This window comes from Sciurus vulgaris (assembly GCF_902686455.1).
Source record: "Sciurus vulgaris genome assembly, chromosome: 3".
In the NCBI taxonomy this organism is placed as follows: Eukaryota; Metazoa; Chordata; class Mammalia; order Rodentia; family Sciuridae; genus Sciurus; species Sciurus vulgaris.
Window position 1 is genome coordinate 27,014,262 of NC_136463.1, and position 11,615 is coordinate 27,025,876.

An 11,615-nucleotide genomic window follows, 5' to 3' on the forward strand; every position below is an offset into this window, starting at 1 on the left:
GTGGGGGGCGCCCCTCCCCCGCTACAGCTAATCCTCCAGGGCGTGGAGTCTCTGTTCCCTGCTTACTCAGCAGACACTTCAATCCTGCTCTGCTTGCCCCAGGAGACAACCGAGGTATTTGGGCCTCGGGGCCACCTCCTCTCACTCCCCCTCCCAGGTTTGTCTCTTCCAGGGTGCCTGTCCTGGCTGCTTTGGCCCTGCAGTCCCTCATTCTCTGACTCCCCACCTTGGGCAGACCCTTCCTTAGAATTCTTCTGGGGCTTAACACACTAGTTCTACAGTCTCTTTACACTCCTTGAGAGCCTTGTAGACTCATCAGCCAGCCAGGCATTGAAGGAAAGCAATGCAGGAGCCTCACATCGCTAGGTCCAACCTGCTGGTTATCTGGAGGAAGCGTGCTCTGGCGAGGACAGTCCAGATGGGGCCTGGGATAGTTGTTAGGAGCTCCTCTCTTCTGCTGTGTGACTTCAGACAAGTCGCACAGTCTGCCTGGTCCTGCTTCCTGATGGTTAGAGGACATGATGCCTAGTGCAGGTGCAATCACGGTGATTCCTGCAGAACTCAGTAACTGGGTCTCGGCTTTCCTTCTGCCATCTTGTTTGACCCCCAGAGGTCTAGAGAGGGCCAGTCGCCTTTCCCCTCAGCCTCAGCTCGCTATCATTTCATTTATCCATGTCCGCTGAGCATGCTGCTCTTCCAGACTCCAGTGGGGGTCCCTGCCCTCGCTTCTGGTGAGTTTCCAGTTGAGGTTCTGTCCTGGCTCTGCCCCAGAGACCCAGCCGCTGCTTCCAGCCAGTGAGGCCCACGCCTGAACTATGAACTTGGACCCAGCAATAAAGCAGGCGCTGGGCAGACTCTGCCTGACCAGGGCTTGCAGTGGAGGTCTGGAAAGAGTCACTGCCTTGGTGGTGACAAGCATCGCCCAAATGAGAAAGGAGACCCAGGGGGACCCAGCTTGGAGTTTCGGGAAGGTTTCCCTGAGGAAGGGATCTCAAGACTTCCTGGGGAGGGAGCCCTGGCCCCTTTGAGCTTTCCCTGACTTCCTGGCCCCCAACCTACTCCCACAAGTCCCTCTCTGGCCCCAGGTCCCACCAGGACCCATCCACCTTGCCCTCCTGCCCCCTTCCCTGGGGCCCAGGAAACTCATCTCCAAGCACTTTCGAGCTTCTTAGTCTCCTAGTCGCAGGCTGCTGGGTGGTTGGTAAACAGCTTATTAAGGTGATTAACGCTGCAATTAAAGCTGGAAAAACAGAGGCCAGGGTGCTGGCTGAAGGTCTCCCCTTCCCCTCCCCCTGTCCGCTCCTCTTCCTCTTGGTCCCCTCCGGGCTTAGTTGATGCAACTCTGCTGACTTAGCCAGCAGGGCTTTCACCTGGGGGCCTGGACACTGGGCTGGGAGGTCGGGCAGTAGGGGCCTTGCTCAGCTGCCCAGGACCCCCTCCCACTTTTCTCATATGATCCCAGTCTCTGGGGGCTCTGCTGGAGCGGGGAGTAAGTGGCAATGGTGGTGTGGTCCCAGGGGATGGTGTATAGAGTCTGAACTGGGTGGCGTCTCTAGGATCCCATAGTGCCTGGGCCTCAGGGACAGTTAGAGACCCTCCTCATCCTCTTCCCCAAGACAGAAGAGCAGGAGTCGTTTCCTTCCAGAAGAAGACAAGGAGCTTTCGTTGCCAAGTTCAAGGTGTCAGGGCAGCTCCTGGCATACCTGAGGGGCTGAGGGTGGCCAGACCATGACCTTCCTGTGACCCAACATCCAGGAGAGGGTCCAGGGATCCTGGGCTCAGCACCTGCCACTCCTTCAGCACTGGCCCCATCAAGACCACCAGGCTGCTGCTCTCAGGCCTTCCTCAAGCCTCCTTCCTCTAGACTCCACGCCCATTTGAAGAGGGAGCAACTCTGTAGGCGGGGTCCCCAGAAAGGATGCTCCCTGGACCCCCATCTTTGCCTGTCATGCTTCCATCTTTGGAGGCATAATTCACCAATGCCACCTCTTCCATGAAAGCCCTTTCAGGCTTCCTTCCCACTTGCCCCCAGCTGCCTCTGCCCTTTCCTCTGACAGTCTTGTCCAGTCCTCCCTAACCTTGGCAGGTCTGCCCAGCGGTGTAGTCCTCCAGGCTGAGTCTCCTTCTGGCCCTGGAGCTCCTAGCACAGGGTCTGTGCCTCCCTGCCCCCCGCTTTGGCCACCTATGCCTGGCATATAGCAGGAACTCAATAAACATTGGCTGACTTGTCCTTTTCGTGTGTACCTAGAGATGGTGGATCAATCCATCAATGTGACAAGTGCTCTCAGGGGCCGGGTCTGAATTGGGAGTGTGGAGGGTTAGATCATCTCTGGTCAACGGCCACTTGCATTAACTGAGCAGTGCTCACCAAGTGCTGGGTATCCTGTTAAGCATTTTATTCAGATTATTCCACTTAATCCTCTCACCAACCCTGCTAGGTAGGTAGCATCATCTCTGCATTACAGGAAAGGAAAGGTAAGTTTAGAAAGGCGAAGTGACTTGTCCAAGGTCACACAGCCAGTAAAGTGGGGAAGGCAGGATTTAAATCCAGGTCAGTTGACTCCGTGTGCACGTTCCTGACCACAGCATTAAGCTTTTCTTAGGACCTGCCCAAGGAAAGAAGCCCAGGCCCTCCTGCTCCAATTCCCCTCCCAGGGAAGAACCCAGGGAGGAGGACTGGTGGTAGGGCGGTGTGGTGGGTAGAGCTGCAGTCTCCAGCTGTTTGACACTCTGTGCCAAGGCACCATTCTCTGCACAGACCTGGGCTCAAATGCCAACACTGCCAATATTTGTTGTATTTCTTATGTGACCTTGGCAGAGACTGCACCTCTCTAGCCTCAGGTCTGTCTGTCATCCTTCCTTTCCTCTTTCCTTCCTGGGGATGGACCCAGGGCCTTTTACCTGCTCAACACATGCTCTACCATGGTAGCCTCAGTCTTCTCATCTGAAAACTTACATCACTCACCTGCCAAGCTATTATGAGGGTCACACGCCAAGTGCTGGCACAGAGAGAAGTTTAGCAAATGTCAGCTATTACTAAGACTGGGACAATGGTGACCCTCAGGGCAGACTGGGGTTCCCTAGCCTGCCCCCTTTCTTCCCTGAAGGTTGGCACAGGCAATGGGTGAAATTTGGCACAGGCAATGGGTGTCGTGAAGAACCACCTGGCAGAAGATGGTCTCAGTAGCCCACTGCGCACGCTGCCTCGCCCCTCCAAGTCCCCTGCCCCTGTCCCCCAACCCCAGCTCCCACCAAGGCCAGTGAAGAGGGCACCTGACTGTCCCTGAGGTGAGGAAGAGGAAGGGGAGGTCAGGGGTGGGGCTGACCCCCACGGGAGGTCACCTGGGCAGTTAATCCAGCCTGACTGAACAGGGATGAGCAGGGAGGAATTAGGGAGCTTACAACATCCTTTCATCCCGCAGCGCCTGCCTGCCCGCCCAGCCTCCCTCCTTCCTTCCTCTCTCTTTCTGCCCTTTTTCCCCTCTCCCTCCCTTTGCTGGCAGCCCAGCCCTAATAAAATGCAGTGTCTCCAGCGAGTCTGCCCGGCTGCCGCCTCGCTGCTCCTGCCTGCACGCAGCCCTCAAACCAAACTGCTCGGCTCAGCCCCGCCTGGCAGCTGCCACCTTAACCCTTGCCAGCCCGCTGGCGTCTGTGGGCTGAAGGCCTCTCCCTTCCGCCTCCCTCGGGCAGGCAGGCATTGGGGGAGGAGAGGGCCTGTTTCCAAGAGGGAGAGGGATGGAGTAGGCGCTGAGGTCCCCCAGCTCTGCAGTCCTGCCAGAGAACCCAGCCCTGTGTTGCTCTGACAGTCAGCCAAGTCCCCTCCATAAGCCTGGGACCCACTCCTTTTGCCTTCTCATCCTTATTCTGCTTTGTGCCTCACAAGATCCCCAGAGGCCAACAGGGTGGGGATTGTTATCCCCATATGACAGATGAGGACACTGAGGGCCTGCCTGGGGAGGTTCCAGGCTGAGCTGGGTCACAGTGGTGCTGGGTGGTGGTTCCTATTTTCTAAACAAGACTCTTTCCATTTCAGGGAGCCACCTCTGCCTCGGTGTTCCTGTGTGCTCACGTGTGCATGTGACCAACATCGGGGTGACTTAAGTGTGTTTGTGCACCGATGTGCTGGGGGGCGTATGGCTTTGGTTTTGTTATGTTCCTGTGATGCTGTGCCTTGGGTGTGTTTGTGTCTGTGGTAGTGCCTGCAGATGACCCATTTGCCTCACATGGGAGTGCAGACAAGTGTGACAGAGAGATGTCACTGTGTGTCTTGGTATGTGTGTTTGTGCAGCAGAGCGTGAGGCAGCTCGGTGGCAGCGTGTGTTCATACCGGCCCACCTCTGCCCAGATGTGGCGCTCACACACACCTCCATTCATTCCCACACCCGCCCCCATCTTATGTCCAAAGCCTCCTATTGGGGTCTGGAAGAGGAGGGTGGCAGCGGCCTGGCCCACGCAGTCAGTAGCAGTGGTGCGCAGGTTCCGATTCAAGCCAGGGCCCTCCCAGGAAGGGCAACACAGATGTCTCAACCTCCATGGGTGCTTCTCTCCCAGCCTGGACCTGGTGGCCAGGGGCCCTGCCAGCTGTGAGGGCAGTGGTGTGCCCCAATGCCTGAAGCCCCACCCTGACCCAAGCTGGGAGGGACAGACAGGAGGTGAGGGGCTGGGAGCGCCTGGGCGTGGAGGCAGGGGGTTTACACGCGTGTGCAAGCATGTCTGCGTGTGAGCTCAAGATCAAAGAGCAGCCCCGAGGTGACCTGGCAGCAACAGCAGCAGTGGTGGCGGAGGGCAGCTGGCTGACAGGAACGCCAAGCCACCAAGCAGAGTGGAGTTAGGGAGACCACAGCTGGGAGCCTCCTTGCCTGACCTGCCCAGACTGGGGGCAGATGTGAGGTTAGGAGCACCTGCCACCTGGGGCCAGGCCCAGCCCAGCTCTCTAGTAGCAGATTCCCCACAGGCCCTGTGCCCCAGGAGTCTCCTAGCTCACAGGTCCCTCCCCACCAGATCCCTTCCCCAACTCCCAGGCCTCCCCTCAAGAGCTGCCTGCCTCCAGCCGCCAGTTCAAAGAGTGCAGTGGTTATTTTCTTCTTTTTTATTAACATTATATATAAAGATGGGTCCAGTAAGAAAGCAGAAATGAGAAGGCTGGGAGGGGGTGGGAGCTGGCTTCATTCCTGTCCCCCTGGGGCAGGACTTGGAGGCCCACCATGTCTCTCCGGGCTCCTGACCTCCCACGAAACCCCATCCAGCCAGAGCCCACATCCCTCTTTCTCTCAACCCAGAACACAGGGAGATTGGAGAGGGCCACATAAATAGGAAACCCCAGTCGGAAGGGGACCCTTGCTCTTAAAAAAAATACATACTATATATATAGCTACAGTCTTTTTTACCTCTCTGTTTCCTCCATGTTTTACCACATCAGGGGTGGAAGAAAGTTAGCTCTGGGGGGGACGCCTGGGCAGGGAGGGGCCGTGCCACCAGCCCTCCAGGGACCCAGTGGTCCTGCCAGCGGTGTGGCGACCAGCCCTCCCTGCTAAGGCACTGAGTTATCCTCCTTCCCTTCTCCTCACCTCACCCTGCATTCTCCAGCTCAGCGGGAACAATCTGTTTCCAAGGCCACCGGAAAGGGGTCGTTTGGGGGCTTGTCTTGCCTGGTATGTCTCCTTGGAGATTTGGAGTTTGGCGCCAAAACCGCCAACTTACTGGAGGAGAAGAGATGAGGTGGGACGGGGCAGACCGGAGCTGCCCCCCCAGGGGAGATTTGGTCCTATCTGGTAACAATGCCCTTTGTTTTCCTATTTTTCAACAGCTTTTAAAATCAAAGTTGTGCAAAGTCCTGTACACAGAAAAAGAAATGGGTCCTTAGGGAAAACAGGGGAGACCCCCCCCCACTGCCAACACTGGAGTGGGGAGATGGCTCCTTTAATTCTTCCCTTGAGAGCCCCAGATATTAAGATTCCCTCACTTGGGGGGTTTCTTTGGTTTAACCCTCAAATCCTAACTGAGGGCCAGAAGTGCAGGGGGGGGGGGGGCTAAGTCAGGTCCCCATCCTGAGGCCCAGTCATGATGTCCAATGTCTTTTTGGCAGAAGGGCCTTGCAGGAGAGGGAGGGCACAGGTTGCTGAGGAGAAACCAGGTCTGGCAGGGGTTAGGATCCATGGCACCCGACCTCCCAGCTTCTCCGTGCCCAAGGTCTCCAGCCTGGGGAACAGGTACTGTTACGTTTTAGAAGGTGGAAGATGATGAGCCACTTAGAGCCAATCCAGGCTCCTGGAGCAGAAGGGGAACCACGGTCCCTCCTGGGGTGGCATGCCCCAATATCTGGAGGGGTGTCCCAGTTCTAAGCAGGGGAGGGAGGTTCAGGGGACATCCTTGGTCCATGCAAATTTCATCTGGAAGCTCTTGGTTCCTGGAGGAAGGGGCAGGGGGAACGGGGGCTTTGCCCCTAGCTCCTCCATGATTCCTGAGTGTCGGCTAGGACGGAGGCACCTTCTGCCTGGTCCCGGGGGTCCTTCGTGGGGGGTGCAGGCCAGATGGGTGTTCAGTACACAGCCCCAGGGTTGGGCGGGGGCCCGGGGGAGGCATGGTGCAGGGTGGCCGGCTGAGGCGGCTGCTGCTGTAAGTGGGGTCCACTCAGGTTCTGTGCGTGGTACCAGGAGTTGGTGGGGTCGTCCAGGTAGCTGGGGGAGGCACTGTATGGGAGCGGTGGGGGTAGCTGACTGCGGGCAGGGGCCGGAGTGGAGTGGGAAGAGGTGTCCCAGAGGGCTGGCGACGGCGGAGAGTTGCAGGCCATGGAATCACTGTTGTTGGGACTGTGCTCTAGGGGCACTTCTCCGTTCTTGTAGAGCTTCTTGAATTTGGAGCGACGGTTCTGGAACCAAATTTTCACCTGGACAGGAGAAGAAAAGGGTAGCTAGTTAGCTTCTTGGGATGCCACAGGAAAAGCCCACAGGGAACCCAATCCAGAGAAGGTAAGGCCAGCACCCAAGAAAATCAGGTGAAATCTGTCATCCTCACTCTCAGTTCAACATCATTTTTATCCATCTGGGATAAAACTGTGGCTCGGAACTTTCGACACTGGTCCAGGTTCTATTCTGCCACTTACTAAGTGTGACCTTGGGCAAGTTGCTTAACCTCTCTGTTCTCACCTTCCTGTGCAAAATAGGAGTGACATTACTATTTCCTACCTCATAGGATTGTTATGAGGCTTAGCTAAGTTAGGACATACGAAAACTTAGAGCAGCCTGGTGCATAGTAAGCACTCAATAAAAGGAAGTCCAAAGGGGACACGGGCAGTTTGTGGCATTTCGTTCACATTAGCTGCCCATAAACAAAGGTGCCCAGATACATAGACACAAACACACACCCACACATGCATTTCTATACTCACACACACACCAGACTAAAAAGCTACTCACATTCACAGATACACCCAGATAAACACTCCACAGCATGAGCGCCCACATTCACACACCCAGGCTTGAAGCTCTCTTGGGTTCGGGCTGGGCAGTGGGGGTGACTTTGGGACTTAGGAGCAGGTGAGCCATGATTCCCCAAATTTCCCTTGGGGTATCTCCCCCTCCCCCTGCTGCTTCCCCACCCCATGACTGGTACAAACAATGAATCAGCTCCTCACTGGGTGACCCAGATTCCCGGGGACCAGGCCCCACGCAGCCAGCCACAACCAAGGCCCGCCTGTCAACACCTGTAGGGAGCCTGGCGTCTGCCACTCCTCCCCTGAGCAGTGACAGGCTGCTGGGGGCTTTAGGGACAAATTGAGGATGGGGGTGGGACTCCCACTTTCTAGTCCCCATCTCCCTTTGGTCAGGAACCTCTCCTCTTGACCCCTGGCAGAGGCAGGGTGGAGAATCTGGGTACTGGGCAGGAAAGTGTTTTGATAAAAGCATGCATTTTGGCATTGCTCACTGGTGTGCAGTTACAGACACTTGTCCTCCATTTTTGAATGCAATGACCCTCTTGAAGGATTGCACTTCTCATGTGAGCATCTCCATGTTTGTGCAGCCCCTGGGATGTGTGCAAACATACACACCCATATACTTGCACACCTGCACCCCTCGGTGCACACGCCTAGTCTGGAGGAAAAATACAACGGGGCACTCCTATGACTTGACCGGCAATGCTGGGGGCCTTGGGAGCTGGGAATCTAGAACGAGGGCATCACTTTCTGGAACAGATGTACACAGTTACACAGGTTCACAACTATTCACACTTGCACGCCATGTGCTAACGCCCCACTTTGCAACAAAAGTTGAAATTTGGAATCCTTCATTCCACCAGCAAGGGTTTCCTGAGCTTGCAGAGCTCAACCAGGTTCGGTGGCGCCTAGAGAACCCTGGGATCCCGCATGCTCCCACCGGCCCTCGACCTCCCAGTACCAACCTGTGTCTGCGTGAGGCCCAGCTGTGCAGCCAGCTCGGCGCGCTCAGGTAGTGCCAGGTACTGGGCCTTCTGGAAGCGGCGCTGCAGGGCGGCCAGCTGGTAGCTGGAGTAGATGGTGCGCGGCTTTCGGACCTTCTTGGGCTTCCCGTTCACCATGCGCACCTCGGCTTCCGGCTCCTCTTTCACCGACACTGCAGGAAACGCACGGGGTTGGGAGCGGCTCAGCTTCGGCCTGCGACCCTTGCGCGCTCCAGAGCCCCGCGGGTCGCCGCTCCCCCTAGGTCACCGATTCGCCGCGGGATTTCCGGGCGGCGCGCTCCGCCGCCCGCGCCAGGGGAGGGAGCCTGGGCTACGGAGCCGGACCGGCGGCCGCCCACGACGCGACGCTCCCAGCTCCGCGCCTGGCCCCGGGAGCCCGGCCCCGGCGCTAGCAACCACCTGGGCGACGGCTGCCGCGGCTCCGCTCCGGACGCCCCCTCTCCCCCCAGCGGCTCGCCTCCCAGCCTCCAGGATCCTGCCACCCGTCTGCTGGCCGCCCCCTTCAGTCCCACCTGGCCCGCTGCTGCTTCTCGCTCTGTCCTTACTCTCACCCTTTTGATTTCCTGTTTTAGAATAGTTTTAGATTTTCCGAAAAGTTGCAAAAATAATACACTCCCTTCTTTCCTGTCCCTCTTCTCTTTCTCTTTTTATTCTTTCTTTACTTTCTTCCTCTTCCTCTTTCCTTCCTTTCCACTGTTCTTTCTTCTGGCCTTTCTCTCTTTCTTTCCACATTTCCTTCTTGCTGTCTCCACCTCTCTCTCTGTTTCACCTTCTCTGCGTCTCGGTCTCTGTTTCCCCTAATTCCGGTCGTCTGTTTCCAGGAGTTCTTCACTACTCCGGGCCTCCCCAGTCGACCAAAGACAGGGCTCTGGAGCTTCCAGTCCCTGCTGCCTAACCTCAAGTCCTCGACGACCCGATGGAGGACCGCCTGTTGAAGTACCCCCGAAATCACCTCGATGAAGAGGTTGCCTGACAAGCCAGAGCTCCTTGCTCTCCCAGCTCAGCCGATCCTCAGCCGAGACGGCGAAACTGCGGCGCATAGCAGGCGCATAGCAGGCTCCGCGCCCCTAACCCTCAGTCTCAGCACTGGAAAGTCGTCTGCCCCTCTGGGGGTCATCCAGCCTACCTCCTCTCACTCCAGGCAGTGCATTTTTACCCTTAAGCCTTGTCTAGATTTAAGCTTCCATTCCCCGCATTTGTCTCCCTCGGGAACCTTCTAAGGTCTCCCACCCTCCCGGCGATCGCCCTGTCCTCACCTGGGTCCTGGGCAGGCAGCGGCTGCTCTCGGTACGCTCCGTATTGCCGGTAGGAGGCTCCATAGGTATATTCCGACTTGGGCGAGTAAGCGCCTGTGCCCGCGAGCCCATTGAGATTGAACTGGTGGTGGTAAGTGTAGGGGTTCACCGTCTGGCCGTAAGGCTGGCCTGAGTAGTAGTCGTGCTGGGGAGCGCTGTAGTAGCCCAGGTCAGTGACCGAAGATTCGGGCAGGGTGGGCGAGTCCTTGGAGCCCGCATGGCAGCTAAGCGAGCTGGAGATATCTGTGAGGATGCTGCTGAGTTTGCGATCGAAGGAGCCACTCATGCTGGCGGGCGCCGCACCTCCCCCGGGCTGGCCTCCGCCGAGGAGCACCGAAGTGGACAGGAGCGCTGAGCAGGCGGAGGAGACCAGGCTGCGTGTGTGTCCACAAGGCGAGGGGAGGGCCCGGTCGCGTCTCGGGGGAGGGGGTGGCCGAGGGGCGCTCAGACCATCGCCGTCGGTCAGTCGGGCTTTCGCTGCGCGCCTCTCTCCGCGTCCCAAGCCAGAGTCAAATGCTGCCAGCTCCGCCCGGCCAGCCGGTTATAGACTCAATGTTGGAGTCGCCGAGGGAGGCTCCTGCGCGCTGATTGGCTGCAAGTCTTGCCTTCGAGGCAAAACACGCTCTCGCTCTCTCGCTCACCTCCCCCCATTCTTTGTTGTTACCCAAAACGCAGACACACACACACACACACACACACACACACACACACACACACACACACACACGTTCCTCTTATCTTCCAGTCTAGATAAACCCCTGGGTGGGGGGTGACTTTGCAGAGCCCCCAGGATCCCTCAGTCTGTTTTCTTGCCTGGGGGTGGGCTTAGGTGCAATGGGGAAGGAGGGGAATTTGCCCATTGGGTGTTTGTGGAAGGAGGTGGTCCAAGATGTGTGTGTGTGTGTGTGTGTGTGTGTGTGTGTGTGTGTGTACTATGCAAGTGTCAGTTGACTAAGTGGTAAGGACTCAAGATCCATAAAAATGGTTTAATCTCTTCAAAGCAGAAGGAAAAAAGACTATTTTGGGTTGGAAAAAAAAATTTGACCATATTAATGTTACATTTATAGCCTTGCAGTCATAAAATGTAATTTTAAAAAATGTATGGAGGCAGGGACCCACCTTGCAAAGGCGTCCTGGGCCCAAAAGGCTTTGGGAGGATCCTACAGGGGCAGGCTGTGTGAATTCAGGGGCTGATGGAGAAGATGGGGGTTATACTCCAGCCATCTCCCAAAACTACCTGTGCACAGTTTTGGGGATAGCACAGCTTGAATGGAAATGCAGGTTGCATGGAAGGAGCTAGGGACTGGTGTCCACAAGATGTGAGGAAGGGTACAGGCTGTCTCTGTGTGCTTCAGGAAGTCTGGGGGCAGATTTTGTGCAGTATGGGACAGCAGTGAGGAGTATGGGCATTTCTAGGGTTCAAGTGTATGGGTCAGGAGTGCTTGGGGGTGTGTTCCACAGTGTACAGGGATGTTCAGTGAGTGCAGGGGTGTGTGAGTAAAGCGTGGCAGTGGGGTAGTGGGGTATGGGGCATGCGTGAGTGTGTGTGGCTCCTGCGCAGATGTGTTTAGACCTCTCGGACCTTCCCAGTTCCCAGCAGGGGAAGTCAAGATGCTACATTGAACTCTTTAGCACCATGAAGTCCCGGATGAAGAGGTTCCCCTACCTGGGGACCCCCAAAGTCTTGTTCTGTCTGACCTACAAAGTCCAGTCCCTAGGTCATCCTAGCTGTTCCAGACATCTAGCCCATTTATCCATTCCACCCCTACTTCTGCCCCCCGCCTTTCTTTGGAGAGAGGAAGAGCTTCTCCAATCTCACTTCTTAACCTGTCCCCTTCCCTCCCGCCCCCACGCCTTTCTCGTCGTGTCCCCTTGCTCTGCACT

The 11,615-nt window shown here is 56.8% G+C and overlaps 1 protein-coding gene across 1 annotated transcript; it reads right to left on the reverse strand.

The window, feature by feature from the left end:
• Window positions 1-5,053: 5,053 nt before the first annotated feature.
• On the reverse strand, window positions 5,054-10,234 carry DLX3 (distal-less homeobox 3). The gene is made up of 3 exons (XM_079133228.1): window positions 9,693-10,234; window positions 8,398-8,588; window positions 5,054-6,886 (listed from the first exon to the last, which is right to left on the reverse strand). Exons 1-3 carry the CDS (start codon window positions 10,015-10,017, stop codon window positions 6,539-6,541), a joined length of 864 nt encoding a protein of 287 aa, XP_078989354.1. The 5' UTR covers window positions 10,018-10,234; the 3' UTR covers window positions 5,054-6,538.
• Between the last annotated feature and the right edge of the window lie 1,381 nt (window positions 10,235-11,615).